Source organism: Lasioglossum baleicum, chromosome 13 (assembly GCF_051020765.1).
Source record: "Lasioglossum baleicum chromosome 13, iyLasBale1, whole genome shotgun sequence".
Lineage (NCBI taxonomy): Eukaryota > Metazoa > Arthropoda > Insecta > Hymenoptera > Halictidae > Lasioglossum > Lasioglossum baleicum.
In genome coordinates this window covers 14129062-14146198 of record NC_134941.1, presented here as the reverse complement: position 1 = coordinate 14146198, position 17137 = coordinate 14129062, and the positions used below count along the sequence as shown (strand labels likewise).

Genomic DNA, 17137 nt, shown 5'->3' with positions numbered 1-17137 from the left:
AACACGTGTTTTCTCTTTCCCATCTGTTCCGTCCTGTTCACTGATCCTTCGTTATCTTTTGCAGCATTCGGAGTTAGGATCACTGAAAGGATCTAGAAGCGTCCCGGTTAATTAAAGTCGATCGACAGCAGGATTTCTCCAAAAGGATCACAGTGTTTTCTCGATAATTGTCCAATACACCGTCCTTCTTCGCGTCCAAAACTTTCATCGTTCAATACACAAGTAAATATAATCGGAATCATATCGTATTTGGTATCATTTCCATTATAAAAATGCCACGAATATGTTTCTCAAGGTCCCAACACTACCGAATAATAAAAAATAAAGAAGTTCTGTTATCATCGATGTCCTTTTTGTTCAAGAAAACATTGTATTAGGTTCAGGAGCGAATGGAACAGCGGACGAATGGGATAAAAATCGAACATTTATTAAGCGCGAATATAAACAAATATCACACGCACTTAATTTACAACATATTAACGTCGACGCAATCGGCACCGATCGATCCAGGACCGAGGCGACGAGCGATTCTTTAATAGATCCGGCAATAGTTTCCCGCCGCTCGAACGGCTCGGCGATCGACGATAAATACAACAATTTACACAGGCGCCGTAACAATGCATAATTATAATGTAGATGAAAATCGATCAGTTCCGTCTCGCACTTTATACAAAAGAATAGAAAGTCACTTCTCAAATCACTCTTTCTCTCCACGTTTGACTTCGTATTTACATCGAGCATACAGAAATGGCCGAATATTTCTCTCCGGTTACTTTTACTTTATCGTGGCAGCTGCTTAGCCAGATCCTTCGGGATCAAACCATTCGTGTGTGACACCCATAATCCAATACCATTTCGTCACGAACTTTGTTTCATGCAAAGTTTCCCAACCCGAGCGCACAGAGAACAGTATCCATTTTTCTTGGATCGAGTGCTGGCTACGAGTTGATCACGTACGTGATCCAGTCGACCGTTTTCGCTACACGATGATAGATCCCTGGCTGGCCTGGTTGGGCACAGGAGTAACCGGCTGAGACGATGCCGATCAGGTACCAGCGACCTGTTTTCTCCAGCATCAGTGGTCCTCCGCTGTCACCCTTTGGAAAGAAGACAATTATCAAATATGTTTCTTTTATCGATCGTATTTGCTGATAATAAATTTTTAAATGTTTTCGGCGCAACGGTTCCATCGTTTATTACGAATTATAAAGCAACTTTGCTAATTGTCAAACAAAATCAACGTTTCGATCCCAGTTTGGATCTTTTTCAAGATTTATTTGAATCGCGTCTGTAAATTAAATATGTTATAGTAATTTTGAAAAAACAGAAGTATTGAATGTAAGAAAAATTGTTCATAAAAACACTCACTTGCTTTGGGGAAAATAAATTTATAATAAATGTGCATTTATAAATGAAGATAAATGAAGACAATTGTCTATTGGTAAATGTTTCGGCATAATATCGTAAAAGGATTAAGCAGGATCACCTGGCAAGAGTCTTTGCCACCTCCACGATACCCGGCACACATCATCTCATCGTAAATGACGACATTGATGCCATTGGAACGATGCCACCTCTCGCAGACACGATTGTCTATCACAGGTACGTCGACAGCTTGCAGCGTCTTCGGTCGCAGCCTCGAACCTGTTTAACGAAACAATTAGTGCACGATTATCTGTCGTTTAATCATCTTTTTAGTCCACTTACCAGCCTGCAAGGCACCCCATCCAGCCGCCCAACCATACTGGCCTAGGAAGTCTTCATTCTTCTCGGGGAGACAGATCGGTGCTATGTGAGGCATGTAGTGGACTGGCCGATCCAGTCGCAGAACTGCCACGTCGAACCTGGATCGACAATTATTCTTTATCACTAGACTCCGAATCTACTAAGTAATGTTGAGTTGATCAAGAAATGTCGAATTTATAAAGAGACGTTCGGGTAATCAAGGAACATCGAATTTATTCAAGCTGAACCTACCACCGCAGCACACTGGTGAGTTCGACCGAAATCGTGGCCGAAATTAAACGATTTTTTCCCCGTGGCTTAAAAGTTTGTGTAGTAGTAGTACTTTATTTATAAGGTGCCTGAGCACGTTTCTTTTGTTACAACGGAGGGAATGGCCGCGGTTTCTTATATAACAATTATTGAAATTAGGATGATGCTGTCACTGTAAATGATTATATGTAAAAATCTATAATGTTGTTCTATGTTTATTCTATGTTTATTCTATGCCATTCTATAGAAATCTATAATGAAATTGAAGATTAAATTGAAGAAACAGGTTCATCGATCACTATACCTGTCAGCCTGAGGTGTAAATTTGAAGTAGGGATGCACGCGAATCTCCCTGACCCCAAACGTGTAAGCTGGCAGCGTCTCGGTAGCAGAATTGACCACGTAGTCCCCTAAAGTGACTTGAACTTGGCGAGCAGAAGCTCTGCCAATCAGAACGAACCGATTACACTACAATTTATAAAAGTTTAATAAATCCTCGAACGGTCTACTCACTTGGCGACACAATGTCCAGCAGTGACAACGTGGAATCGATTGACAAGCGTGCCTCCGCATCGACTGGACCCGATTCTGATGTACGCCTGAGAAAGTAGAACAGTTTCTCTATTGAACACGTTCTTCCCGACATTGTTAAAAGTCAATAGCGATCGCGATCGATCGTCGCGAGTCTGACCTGCCATGGGAAACTGCCAAAACCGGCGTCATCGCCACCGACGATCCTCCTCTGTGCAGTTTGCTTCGACGCGGGTATCCCGCAGCCTGCAATTACAATGGCGTAGACCTATTGTTAAGTCTCAAACACGATCGCTAATTGAACACTTCCTGGTGCGTTAGTAACCGGGGGAATCGTATAACGGCGATTCAATCGATATTATCTCGACTGTCGCGAACGTTACAGTTCTCTCGATCCCTGTGGAACAAGCGTTAGACTCGCGAGAAAAAAATGGCCTCTCATCTTGTGCGATCACGATGTCAATGTAATTCAGAGTTCTGCTAATTTGAATACATTGCAAACGCGTAGATCGAGATTAAAATAGTAAAAGTACTGTTGTACTGTTTTCAACCTGTTGAACATATCTTGACAGAAAACAAATTTCTAATTCACACCGCTCTGTTACGATGCAGGTAGAACATTTTTATCTCGCATAGAGATCCGCTGTCTACTAATTCAATGTTTTGAGAAAATTTCTATTCCAAAGCTATAATAGGAAAATAGAGTAAACCAACTTCAAGGGCTACTTTTCCACCCCTTCGCGAAGCACAGAAGACACAGATTAAATACAGTGACTCCCACTAATATTCGTACACTCTTAAAAACACCGTAACTTTTCAAATATTGGACTATGCGATTTGAACTTTTTTGGAAAGCTAGAGCAATTAGTTTAGGCCCACATAAAAAAGTTGTAAAATGGATCTTTTAGTATTTTCTCTACAATTCCGACCAATTGCAATTTTCGAAAAAATTTCTTTTCACATCCTGTAGCGAACTAAGTGCTCTAGCTTCCGAAAAAAGTTTGAATCGTATAGTACAATATTAACAAGATTATCGCGTTTTTTAGAGCGTCCGAATATTAATGAGAGTCACTGTATATTTTCGAGCAATCTAACCAAAAGACGCTTCGAAGTTAATGTGAATCGCTTGCTTGCAGGTTCGCACGGATGATTCACTGCGCAGGCCATTGATTTCTGCCGACGTAGCGTTACCGAATTAGACTTGGAGTAATTCAGTAAGACAGACTGTAAACGACAGAAACGAAGACGTCCTCCTGCTCGATCGTGAAACGTATGTACATATTAATCGCGTTGGATCTTGCTCTTCTCGACCACGAAATCGATCTTGAGGACCGTGGAGATCCTGCGAGGATCGGGGTACACTTTCCCCGGCGATGAAGAAGAACCGGAAGTGGAAGACGTCCTCCTGAGTTGCAGCAGGAAGAATAGTCGAGACTCGTCACACGTATGTACAGATTAATCGCGTTGGATCCTGTTTTTCTCGATCACTGAATCGATCGTGAGGACCGTGGAGATCCTGCGAAGATCGGGGGACATTTTCCCCCGGCGAGGAACCGGAAGTGTGGAAGAACGTCGTCAAGACTTCGTTGTTATGGCAATCGGGCATGCAAGATCGATCGCAGCGATTAGAACACTCGTGGAAATTGATGGAAAAGGGAAAAGGGAAGGAAGGGCAACGGGATAGGGAACGGTGCACGTACTTTCATGCTTTGAAAGGTGCGAATAAAGAAAGTGGCATCGTTCGACGGCATGCTGAGGAAAGTGCGAGTACACCGAGAGGCTGATTCGAAAGTGGAGAATGTTTCGGCATGCTGAGGAGAGCGCGAGTGTCGAATTTCAAGACAAAAAGTAACAAAGAGAAGCAACGATCGTCGCGTCGGGGAGAGGAGGGAAAAAAATGGGGAAACTGGTGTGATTCAAGGATCGGTTGCTGGGATGCAGGCATGCTGGTCGCTTCGGCATGCTGAGGAGGGTGCGATAGTGCTGATCGGAGAGCAGAGACTCGCGAAAGAGAGAGTGAAACGAGAGAACACGGGGATTCTTGGTCAATCTTGAAGGCGAAAGTTGCGATTCTCTTATCGGAAAATTACGAAACTTTATGTACAACCACGGTAACGCTTCTCCGGTAACACGGAGACAGTTTTGTTCAAGTCGTAGATAAGTTTTTGAGAAGACTCTAGTATACTTATAATTTTTTAATTATAGTTGGAGCTTGCGCGAGTTGTTTGACAAATAAAATGGACTGATAACGTTTACCGGCGCGATTAGGCGACAGAATAGGATGAAGAAGAAGAAGAAGAAGACAGCTTGGTGCTCATGCTAGTGCAAGAATCGGATGGCATGCTTCAGTAGGAAGGACTTACGATCATCATTGGCGGTCTCCGTGTAAGTGTCCAACGGAAGCGGCTGAGACTGATCTCTAGGTGCCTCAATCAGGTTATAATCAGAGCTACCTTTCGGCTCTTGCCTCTGACAACAAGCGAACATAATGCCGCCGCAACTGCCGTCCAATAGGCCAGCGGACATCCAGCACATTAGAAAAAATTCGCAGGTTCGTCCGTCAGCGCACAACGAATCGTCACCCTTCCACAGCGGTCTGTTTTGTTGACGCGGCTCTGCACAAAACAGGCTAAACTGTTCTCTCTCTCCTCTCTACACTCTCACCCTTATCTCTCTCTCGCTCTCTCTCTCTTTCGTTCCAGGACGTAACGAAGAAGACACCCAACAAAAACGTCGTTGTCTCTTCATTTCTCAATTTTATTCGAACTGACCTGATTCTCGGGCTGACTCGAGGTTAGAATCGATCGTGCCTGATTACTCCAAGCCTAGCTTCGGGTATTTCATAGTCAAACAGGACCGAGAGTATACGGTCGAGCAATCCCGGTAAAATGAAGGCTTTCGCTACTGGCTGTCCCATTTAAATCGACCCAGCTCTTCGATATCGCCGGCGGCATTCCGACACGGTAACTTAATAATATTCGCTACATCAACGTGCTTCTGGAAAAAGAATTCGCGTCGTTGATGTACTGTGACAAGCTGTAGCAATGTGTTTCACCACGGAGTTGAAATTTTGACTCGAACCGTTTTTTAATCGGAATTCAAGAACGTCTGAGTAGAGCAAAAAGGAATGTGTGCTGACAGATTTAGAAGAACTTAGTGTATATCTTTAACCATGTTTTTAAAAATGATTATAATCATCCTGTATATCCAAAGAGGTAAATTGGCTGAATAATTTCTCAGGGAAGCATCTTTACAATCTCAGTGATCCTCAATTAATAGCTGTCTTCGAGTTCTTGGTAAAAATTGAACACGAAGGCGACTTTCGGCGGCCGATTGAAGTGGGACAGCCTGTCCAGGTGTAAGAGAATCGCGATTAGCGGTTTAACGAAACCGTAAATGTCGACAGGAAAGGTTTGCCCGTCTGTCGTAACGAGTTCGCGTTTGCGGATGACGGAAATCGTCGGCTCGACGGAAACGAGACCGGCTGTCACAATCGTTGCGGCAACCTCCTAGGATATTGCGGCAGGGTGGCCGGACTAATTTACGATTATCCGAGAGAAACACGAAATCCAGAAAGCCGCGATGCAACACGGCCTCCGCTGTTGTTGTTATCGTTGGCGCGCGCGCGCAACAGTATCGGTTTCACTCGGTCCCGATTACCGAAAGACCGGACGGTACGCTGCGAAACCGGTGCTTTCGACAGGTGCGCGTTCGAGTGATCGGTTTTCCGCGACGCCATTCTCCCTCCGATCCCCGATGATCTACCTGGTCTACCATTGCTTCTCATTTGGGGAACGTACCTGACTCTAACCTAGGGTAATCGTCGAGCGTTTGCTTTCGATGATCTGAAACAAGAAACCTTCTCCTTATTCTCTCTCGGTAGAAACAACGTCCAAAGATAAGTGAATTTCATCAACCCCTTGACTAAAGTAACATTTCACGTTAATGCTCGCATATCGATTACAAACCAAACAAATTTTTCTTTCATCTAAAGAGAAAGATAACATTCGTACGTGTTACACTTTGTTAGAATTTTTAACAACATTGTGCGAGATCTTACGATTTAGACTGACCGATGACGAAAGCTGAGAATTAGCTCAGTGGTAATCGTTAGGATGCAGAATGAATTATGCTATTTTGCATAAGGATTGCAACGCCGAGGAAGTATATTGTACCATTTTATATGCACTCATTTAGTTTCTCACGCTAGGTCGATTCTGTTTGATTGGACTCGGTGTTGCAATTTTTACTCGCCGTTTTTAATGGAGTCTTAATTTTTAAGGATAGTACGCGATGGATTTTTGTGTTCAAATGAAACTGAGAATGTTCTGCCATTTTCGTAATATTCTTCTTTATCCTGCAGAGGCGTAATAACGTTAATGGGACACTCTTTTGTAATTTCATTTCTGCTAGCGTCCTGGTCAAATATAGCACAGAAACAGCTTGTCCGATTCAAACTTTTTCCATTTGTAAATGGAGGGCAGAGAGTTGTTAATCCTCTCAGATTAACCCTCGAGCAAAGATCTGTGACATGATTTTTATACATCATTACAAACGAATCTATTTTCAAATCTTCATCGCGAGCCTGACTCGATAAAACACGGCAAGGGGTTAATAAATCTAAACTGCTCGTTTCCACTTCATCTAAGAAATTACTTTAGATTGCAGGTTACCTCTGACGTCGTCCTCGAAGTCAGGCAGATGATTCGACTGTTGAAAGAAGGATGGAGCACTGCCACCGACAGGTGGTGGAAAGTCATTGTCTCTGAAGATCAATCGAGGTGTCCGATGTCCCATCACAGGTCTGTTGTATTCGGAAACAGGACTTCGCCATAACGATTTATGTTGTCTCCACGATGGAAATCTTAGAGCAGGGGGTGCTGCCACGTTCCTCCCTGTCGGAGGACCACCCCCTTCGAACAGGTATCCACCTGGACCACTGGGAAACCGGACGTAACGACGCCGTCGCGTTGAACTCGACAGCTCCGTCCGGTTGTTCAAATCGTTGCTGCTGGTCTCGATCGAAGCGAACAACGTTTCCGGTCTGCTCAGAGGCGATCCAACCTCTTCCGTTTGACTCGTGGCGTGGCTCGACGTGATCACGAACACTATACCCAGCAGCAACCATTGGCTGGACCTCGCTGCACCCATCGTTCCGCTGCGAAACGTAAGTGCAATGATTCGTTATTCTTGTCATTGTTTAATGTCATATTTAGACAGCGGATTTTACGCATTTATGGCTACAATGAGTTGGTATAAATTAAAACAGTAGAAGCATTAGAAGAATTTTAATATCCTGTTATATATTGTTTCGAACCAATTAATCATGTTTAGAAAGAATACAAACTTCTATTGCACTCCAGTTCGTTGTAATTCGCGTAGAAAAATTTTATTTTGCATAAGGTCCGCTGTCTAGTTATATTATTATAAGTCGTTGAATTCGTAAAAAATGAGGTCGTAGACAAATTTTGAGACCAGATTTGAAATCAACGTGAAAAAATCTACGGGAAATGATATATAGCATGTTAAAAAGAAATTTTTTCCGCGCGTGGTAACGGAGAAACCACATTTTCTTGAAATTGTGAAAGTTTAACGAATTTTCTCAAGGTTAAAAAACGTTCGTACCGTAATCTCCCTATTTTCCCCATATTCTGCCAAGTTTCAGCTTCAATTTTTAAAAAATTTCATCACTCTACCTCATTTCTATCGAAAGTTCTTTGATTTTGAATCGTGTTTGGTCGAAAGTTCCCACTGTGCGCCATATCTCATCGCAGGATCATTGAAACCGGGTAATATTTTGAATTAGAGTGTTTCAAATGGTTGTCACATTATAGTAAGAGAAAAAATTTGTTTGATACGCGAAACTCGAAAAACAGAATTCTAGTCCGTAGTGCGTCTGTCGCATTTCACATCATAAAATGGAGTGGCCCTTTCGCTTTTACAACTTCGCATAATCGTTCGGCCGACACGGTTTCGCAATTAACTCGAGCAAATTAAACAACCGATGCGTCCGCTCAATGCGCCGTATCTCCCGAGTAAACAGAAGAACCAGAGCAAACACAGATTCGCCGGATAACGCTCGATCGCGGCGAAAGGGGTGAATGATCCAGATCAGAAAAAAAAACTGTTGGTCGAGGATCGATTAGTACGACCATAAAGACGTCAATTACGCCTCGACACGCGAGATAATTAAGTTCTCTTCCCTCCACTCTGTCCTCGACTACGGCGATTTCTAGTTCGGTAAACGATCACGATCTATAGTATACATTTTCACCGCGATCTTCGGTTTCACGTGACGATGCTCGCTCTGACCGATCCTTGCTCGATCCACCGGGTCGTTAGCTACAATTTTGCAAAAGGAAAATAAAAGAAGAATTGTGTTGAAAACGTCGCGTGATCGAAACTCAACGAGCCAAGGAACACGCAGACATTTTTACGGGACCGTACCCGTTGACGACGAATCACGCGATCATTCGTGATCGGATCGCCTCGCTTGCTTCGGTGTTCAATGATCTTTCACTTTCGTGAACGAGCTCTGGACGAATCGGATGGCTCTTGTAACACTTTAACCATTTTTTTAGTTTCCATTTTTACAGTTTCGTTCTTATTTGATGTTAAAATATTTCGGGGTTAATGGTAGTCAGTAGACTGCGGATGTTTATGCATTTTCCAAATTTTGTAGACGAATATTAAGAAAGTGGAATGAAATACAATTCTATTTTTAATGGGGACAGCCTTTGTAGATCTAAAACAAATGAAGATTGTCTCTTTTGAAAACTTTCACAAGCCATAAATGCGTAAAGATCTTCAGTCTAGTGATTAGAAATTAGGGAAATGTCTTTTCATAATTCCATTTCAGTTCCCCTTAGTCAATCCTCATTCTGTAACGGTTCAGTGAGAGTTGTGAAGCAGCAGCCATTTTACAATTAGCACGATTATGCAAGACTGTTCGAATGGTTCGGTTTGTTCATCGTTTTAGTGCGTTCGAAACGATTGCGATATCTTGTTAGCGGAAATTTAAATTGTTCCTCGCTACTTCTTTAATACTTAATTGTATTACACATTCTGTGTCTTCGTCTGGCTTCTCTTATTGTCGCAGCTAGAAACCAGAGCTGCAACGAAACCTTGGCACTGAGGAAAACGGAAACAAGTGTCCATAAGAGGTGAGATCAAAATAACAAGTCAATCCTGTCATCAGGTTGAAAGAAAGTATTTCCATCTACTCGTTCCAACCTTGAAGAACCACTTCTGTTTTTGAGCACTTGTATTCAACCAAGCTCTCCTAAAACCCTTTCCACGATCATCAGAAGAATCCTATCCGAATGATCGGAATATTTTCCAACTGGAACTGGTTTTCCCACTTTCTCTCCGGTCGTCAACCCCCACCCCATGGTGTGCCGGTGCTCTTGCACTTTATGCACGTGTCATCATAGAAAAGCTGCTCGTAAAATCTCTCGGTTATGACATGCTAAGAAATGTGTATCGTCGTGCATAAATATTCCCCAGTTAGTACTGGACTGCGGATTTGCAACACAAACATTGTCTGTATTCGCCGTAAGCTCTAGATCTCTGGATCTCTTGGTCTTTCTTTGACGGGGTGAAAATAACGTAGCAGTAATATTTTTACTGTTTTGCATTAAAAAACCTTGTATTTTATTCCATTCAAGGTTGACAAAGCAGGTTACCATAATGATCGAAACCATTGCGGGTACAGGGCGGTTAAATTGACCTGAACGTGGTCGAACCAGTGATCAATGCGGCTGGCTCGGTTGCCTAATCGCGTCTCGGTAGCATAAAAGTTTATCAGCATTTTCAGTAGTAATATTATTACTATTTTGCATTATAAAATTTTGTATTTTATTTTATTTCATTGAACAAAGCAGGTTTCCATAATGATCTAAACCAGTGCAGGTCCAGGGCGGTTAAATTGGCCCAAACATAATCGAACCAGTGATAAATTCGGCTGGCTCGGTTGCCTAATCGCGCCTCGGTAGCATAAAAGTTTATCAGCGTTTTCACTCGCATATCTGCCCATAATTATGAAAGTGGTCTAAGCGAAAATTTAAAAAAAATGAGTTTAATCACCGCCTAAGGGGAACCCCCTAGCAGGGGGGATAAAAAAGTAACAATATCCGTAGAGACGAAAGTCACACTATGCGAAGGAAGACTGTTAATGACGTAGACCACTTTCGTAATTATTTTGGCTTAATTAATTGACTGGACAAGGATGCTGGTCACGGCGCCGCGTCGGCGCCATCACGGATCTCCATCTCTGGCGAGCATGATCGACGCGTGGCTTCTGGTTCCGGGTTCCAAGAGCCTCTCGGCTCTTTTTACTTTCACCCGTTACGGGGCGGCGTGACGCAAACAACCCGTCCGTCCTGACATCCGAAAAGAGGATCAACGGGAGATTGACGGAGGGAAATCGAAGATCCTCGTAGGATCGTATGGATCCTCCTTCCGGGTGTCTTACGCGGAAGCGAGACACACGAGTTTCTAGCAGGAACTGGCTAATGGTTTGCAACTGTGTTTTACCTATCGTTTATCTTCAGCTAAAGTGAAGAAGAAGCATAGCCATGTAGAAAGTATAAACATACTAATTCGACAGATGTTGATGTGTGGACTCGTCCTCATCTTTGATGACGAAGAAAAGCAACAAATAATCAGATGTACAGCAAGATTGCAGTGCAACATGAAAATCGCGATGAGAATCGATGAATCGACCTAGCAGGAACTGGCTAACAGGTCTAGAAAGTATTAGACATACTAATTGATGATTTTCCACAGATGTTGATGTCTGGATCTGGACTTATCATCATCTTTGATGACGAAGAAAAGCAACGAATAATCACATGTACAGCAAGGTTGCAGTGCCACATGAAACGAGCGGTTTTCTCGAAATACCGTGTTCGAAAATCGCGATGAGGATTGATGAATTGAGCTAGCAAAAACTGGCTAACAGGTCTAGAAAGTATTAGACATACTAATTGATGATTTTCGACAGATGTTGATGTCTGGACTCGTCATCATCTTTGACGACGAAGAAAAGCAACGAATAATCACATGTACAGCAAGGTTGCAGTGCTACATGATACGGGACAGTTTTCTCGAAAAATCGTGTTCGAAAATCGCGATAAGGATCGACGAATCGAACGTCCTTGCCGCAGCGAGCGTCGCCGCTGCAAGTGAACGGTTCGATGTGTTAGTAGGTCATTGGCTCTGTCGTGTAGATCCAGCAGAAGTGAAAGTGCACGTCTTGCATCTCCACGACAGTGTGAAGTTCACGTTCACGCTGCCATGCCGTCCAGCCCGGACCGGAAGTTACGAGCGATCGGCGTTCCTTTTTCTCTCTCGTTCGTCGCACGGCAGAGAACGCCGATAACCATCGACACGATGGTAAACCGAGAGAAGAGAAGAAGCGTCCATTGTGTGCAAATTAAGGATCTCGTGCGTGAATAGAAAATATGGAAAATATAGCAAATTTCTACGTGATCGGCGTACAACACCGGCGCGGAACCGCGGAATGATCGATAGAAGAGAAGAGAAAAGAAAATCGTAAACGTATAAGCGAAAACCTGATCAATAATTCACCTTACTCTCTAACCAGATTTTAACCTGCCAATGTTCCCAATGTTTTCCTATCTGTCGATAATCTGTTAATTGACAGTTTTTCGATGACGTTTCTTGCAACTTTCGTGCAGGGAATTTCCTTATATAACGAACTCAATTAAATTGATACTTAATTTCTTTAGTTTGATAAGGCGACAAGTAGATTGCGGAAATTAATGCAAATTTATGCTTTCAGAGAGACATTTAAAGCAGCAAAAATCGGTAAAGACTTCCGTTCGCTTCTCTTCTGGTCTCGCAATCGGAAAATGCAAACATAGTTGCATTAGATATTGCTGAATCTGGAACGCTACCAATTTTATATTTATCAGTAACATCCACAAAAATATATGTAGCTCGGTTCGAAAGCAGAAAGCGTTTTCTAACGAATCTGCGATTAATAATACTCAACTTGTCTACATTTATGACCAGCGATCCATTATCGCCTGCAAGAGTCGCCGGTTTTTCTCCGGCATTCGACGGGACCGGGCAAAAACAAAATGGCAGTCGTTAAAGGTTCTTTCCTGGACTCAATCGATGGAAAAGTGACAAGGGGAGAAATAAGATGATAAAACGTCGGGGGGAGAGGATCTCGAACAAGTCGCACGAACTTTCACCTTCCTCTACGACTAGAAGTCAACCGACTCTATCGTGCTCGTCGCCGATCCTCGAAAGTACAGAGTTTCTTCTCCCGTGTACACACAGAGATACGCGGCACATACATAATTGTACCTTCGTTTCCCAGCTGTTCGTGAAAGCCCACGTGCGTCGCGAGGATGTACAGCGTCGCTCAAAGCACCGGGACCTTGGAAAATTTGTTTGAAATTTTTAAATCGTTCCTGTGTGCTCGGAGAAACATCGGCGAAAAAGAACTATTTTATATTAGGTTGTCCGTAAAGTTTTTCTTGCGGAATGTGTTCCTTTAATGTTGCTATTATCTTTATGTTGATGTTTTAGTTCTTGCTGAATCGAAAACCAACATTTCTGTAGCAATATTAAAGGAACACATTCCGAAAGAGACTTTTGGAACAACCTAATTATTTCGAAATCGTTGGTTCACGTGGGAGAGCCACCACTGCAACAGGTGGTTAATTCGGAATACAGTGGTGATTATGCGATTACACGCGAATGACGCATTTCGTATGGTAATACAGTGCCATCATCGTGTGATTGTTAGGTTCTCGCTCACTTCCTTGTGGCAACTTTCATGCTTCTACACCTGTCAATTATTCTACACTAACATGTCGACAGATGTGTCCGATATTTTTTGGCACTTTCGATTTGCTCGTGGTACGAACTGTCTTTGCAGACTATGCTTTGGCCGATTGGCGCCACAAAGTCGCCGTTCGCATCCCGAATTCCGTGTGAACCGACATTAAGAGCACGATCCATTACTTTCTCTGCGAGGCGCACGGGCGCCGTTTACTTTCGCCGAAAGCGACCCGAGAAAAAGCCAAAATAAGAGGCGCGCGTGAAATTTTGTTTTCGTACGTGACTCCCCTCTCTCTCTCTCGTTCCTTGGCACTCCCCTTGATCGAGACCTGGCATACAGAGGCGTTCGAACGATAGCGAACAACTTCCTCAACAGTTCCTGATCACCAGACTGCTCTTCGTGCGAAATCAAAATTGCGTTGATCTTTTTTAACTATTTTAGTAAGCTGGAATTGAATTATTCTGTTCGACTCGGGATTCGTGACGCCCAGGCAAGATGGCGTTGCAACGCGTTGCTTGGAACCGGAAACGCTTAGCAGACTCTCGTTTTTCATCCGACTTTCGATAAAAATACAACGCCGCCAGTCCTTTAACGCCTCTGGTACAGCTCGGGACACGTACAACCTTTCGAAGGAAACCGGTTCGAAGAAATCTGAACGTCACAGCTTCTGCTCTTTCTTCGTGGCCTTGAAAGAGCTACGCTTCTTCGCGGTCTAGTTCACCGATACCCTTTCATGACGAACACTTTCCATTGTGTAACGAATATGTATATATACATGTATTCATTTCTTTTACATTCTCCTTCTTTCTGATCGATTCTCTTTCTTCATATTTCTTTTGGTTGTCGTTTCTTCTTCAGGAAAATTTTTCATATTTCCCTAGCGATCATGACAGTGCTGTATTTTTTCTGTGCATGAGGAGTTCGAGGGTCTCGCTCGAGCGCGGAACGCGATCCCCATTGTTACTTTCACGGAGAAATTAATTCGCTCGTAAACAGCGTAATCCCAGCAGCGGGCGAGATGAAAATAAAGAAAAAGTGTGTCGGATCGAGTAACGTACTCTCCAGCGCGCGGCAGCTACGGTTCCGATGAATATTCATCGGGAACATTGCCGGAAAGCGATAACCCACAAAGTCACGATCATCGAATTGGGCTCGCGCAGCTTTTCCACGAGATAGCCGCTTTTAAATGCGATTACAGAGACTAATATTCGGACACTTGAAAAGAGGACAGCTTTTCGAATACTGGATCATACGATTTGAAATTTTCTGGGAAGTTAGAGCGATTGGTTTGCTACGCAACGTGATAAAAATTTTTGAATAAAAATCTCAATATGAATATGAATATGAATATTTGGAAATTGGAGGGCCTAGAGCACTGGTTCTTAACCGGTGTGTTCCGCGGAATATATTAATCATATTTAATAATATATTCACTAAGATATATTTATTTCTACCCGAGATGTTTTTGTTTGCTTTTGGATCATTAATTTTGGCGTTCCGCAACTTTTTCATATAATCACAAGTGTTCCCTGACTTCAGAAAGGTTCAGGACCACTGGCCCGGAGATTGAAATATTGAAAAATTTGAATATAGATCGGACGAATACGGATAGGAAGAAGCGTAGGTCCAAGCCGAAGACAAAATGGCGCTTGTCCGAACGTCTGTCAGACACTGTTACGTAAAGCCAAAGGGGGGAGTGGTTCGTTTAGGCAATCCGAGGAACGGTACCGAAGCGTGCATCCTTAATGCTCGTCCCCCAGTGGCCGGGCCTCTCTGTCGTCTCTCGTTTTGGAACAGAACGGAAGTACTTTCACTGGCTACGAGGCCGGAAAGTCGAAAGATTTCGATGGCCACGAGCCATCGTGAAATCTCACTTTTTCTCCCGGGTAACAGATCTTCTTGTCCCTGGAAATCTTGTTCTCGAAGATCTTTGCTACTGCGATCTTGACACTTTGGCGAAAACGGCGAGAAAATGTTCGCTTTTTCTTTTGATCGATCAAGCGAAGATATTACTTTTTAGTGGTAATAGCTAGTCCGGATTCAACGTTTATCCAAGATAGCGTATCTGTATTGACTGAATGACAGGCTAAAGACGGTTGAAATCGATCTTTTTGCAAGCTTCAACTGCTAGAGCGTTTGTCAATCACGAATTACCGTGCGCCAGAGTATGACCATCGACTGAATCGTGTTAGAACTGAATAATATTTGTAGTTTCGGTCATACGATTGATTTCGAACGTGTTCTCGGCCGGGTCCCAGTAACAATGGGTCATTAATTCTTCGATTTGCTGGTTGCGACCAATCGATCGGTCCGATTACCACCATTAATCGCAGAAATCCGACGATTTTGTTACGCGCCGACGGACGGCTGTTAAAACAGTAATCGGACTCCCTGAAATTGCATTGGTAACAATGTTTTCATCCATTAATTCCCCGTGGAAACGTGAATCGGCGACGAGAGAAGGCCATTGATTTGTCGGTAATGACTAGCCCGCTCGGGCATTAAAATCACTGGTTTCGTTTACCCATCTTGCCACATGAATCTTCTACTGTTTTCTCTCTTTCTTTCAAAAGCTGATCCAGACCTTCTCACTTTCACTCGATCTTCCCGATCGTCGTCTGGCTATTGTCTTATAATCCTCTTTGCAATGGTCGTCGTCGTGATTCGTAGATCATCGTTAGAATCAAGTTCATTGCTCTGAAATCATCTGTCTCACTCGTACAAATCAATTGACGTATTACTACCTATCTATTCAATTGTTCATGTTCGAATTTCTCTCTAGAACGGAAACTCATAAATCAAGAATCGACTCGTCTTCAGACTTCTCCCGAGAACAGAAACCTAAACTACACCCAGCTTCGGAGAAGTTCATTATCCCGTTAATTGCAAACCTCTTCGCCACCGCGCCATAATTAAATATTTCCACGTCCATTTCTGAAGTGTATCACGACAACAGAATCTCGGTATCACACGCGTTCTCCCCGTAGTCTCGATTAATTACCGGAGCTAATTAACGCGATTAAATTCAATCTCGAGACCGAAAGTAAAACGAAGAGGATCCAAGAATTTCAAAGAAGTATCATAGATCCTTTCAAGCGATCGGAAGCAGCAGGCCAACCTCTTTAAATCATGCAACGGATATAGAAAACAGAAAAGATCAACTTACCGATCTCTCTCAGACCGAAATAATCCTTTCTCAGCGAACGTCTCAACTTCCCAGCACCTCACGAAGAATTATTCTTGCCAATCCTTCCAGCCTCTCTTCTTCTTCCTCGTTTTCTTCCAAGCCTACCGTGAACAGTCCTCACAACCATAACACAACAACGAGTAGAGCAAAAGCTATGTCTGTACACCGGTTCCTCGCACGAATCGGTCACACGCGGCCAGCCACGATCTATCAATCGCGATCTTCCTGTTGGAGAGCTTCACGGTCACCTGACTTTCTTCATCGCGCAGACTTTCTGGCACTGTATCCTCTTCTTTGAACGTATCTGCATCGAGACGAACGTGTTCGAAGATGTTTGAAGACACTTTGTAATCGTTTAAAGCACCTTGAGATTTTTCTTCCAGGTCGAGATCCAAGTTTCTCTGTTCGAGGATCGTTTGGCGACGCGAATGTTGCGGATCGAAACGATCAACCGGAAGACTGTCTCGAAGGGTTCGGAGGATCCACGCGATCGAGGGCTCGCACCATGTCTATCCTCTCGTCTCGAGGAGCCCTGGTCGCCTGCTCGTCGTCGGTGCCCACCGTCCGCTACCTCGAGCTGCTCTCACTTTCTCCGGCGCGGCGAG

At 43.4% G+C, this 17137-nt stretch overlaps 1 protein-coding gene across 3 annotated transcripts; it reads right to left on the bottom strand.

The window, feature by feature from the left end:
• Positions 1–406: 406 nt before the first annotated feature.
• On the bottom strand, positions 407–17111 carry LOC143215235 (venom protease). 3 transcript variants are annotated; one of them, XM_076437191.1, is made up of 10 exons: positions 16512–17111; positions 7200–7684; positions 6327–6371; positions 4890–5141; positions 2687–2772; positions 2509–2594; positions 2300–2437; positions 1708–1844; positions 1487–1644; positions 407–1097 (listed from the first exon to the last, which is right to left on the bottom strand). In XM_076437191.1, exons 2-10 carry the CDS (start codon positions 7675–7677, stop codon positions 939–941), a joined length of 1539 nt encoding a protein of 512 aa, XP_076293306.1. In that variant the 5' UTR covers positions 7678–7684; positions 16512–17111; the 3' UTR covers positions 407–938. The 3 variants fall into 3 exon arrangements, with proteins under 3 accessions (XP_076293306.1, XP_076293307.1, XP_076293308.1); XM_076437192.1 differs by lacking the exon at positions 4890–5141 and having other exon boundaries at positions 16512–17108; XM_076437193.1 differs by lacking the exons at positions 4890–5141; positions 6327–6371 and having other exon boundaries at positions 16512–17109.
• Positions 17112–17137: the final 26 nt, after the last annotated feature.

Bases quoted from the DNA above. Each gene is read 5' to 3' on its own strand.
- LOC143215235 (XM_076437191.1), bottom strand. From the start codon at position 7,677: ATGGGTGCAGCGAGGTCCAGCCAATGGTTGCTGCTGGGTATAGTGTTC. The intron at 5,142-6,326 runs GTACGTTCCCCA...TGTTTTGTGCAG, and splicing joins TTACCCTAGGTTAGAGTCAG to AGCCGCGTCAACAAAACAGA. The intron at 2,595-2,686 runs GTCAGACTCGCG...CTACTTTCTCAG, and splicing joins TTGGCAGTTTCCCATGGCAG to GCGTACATCAGAATCGGGTC.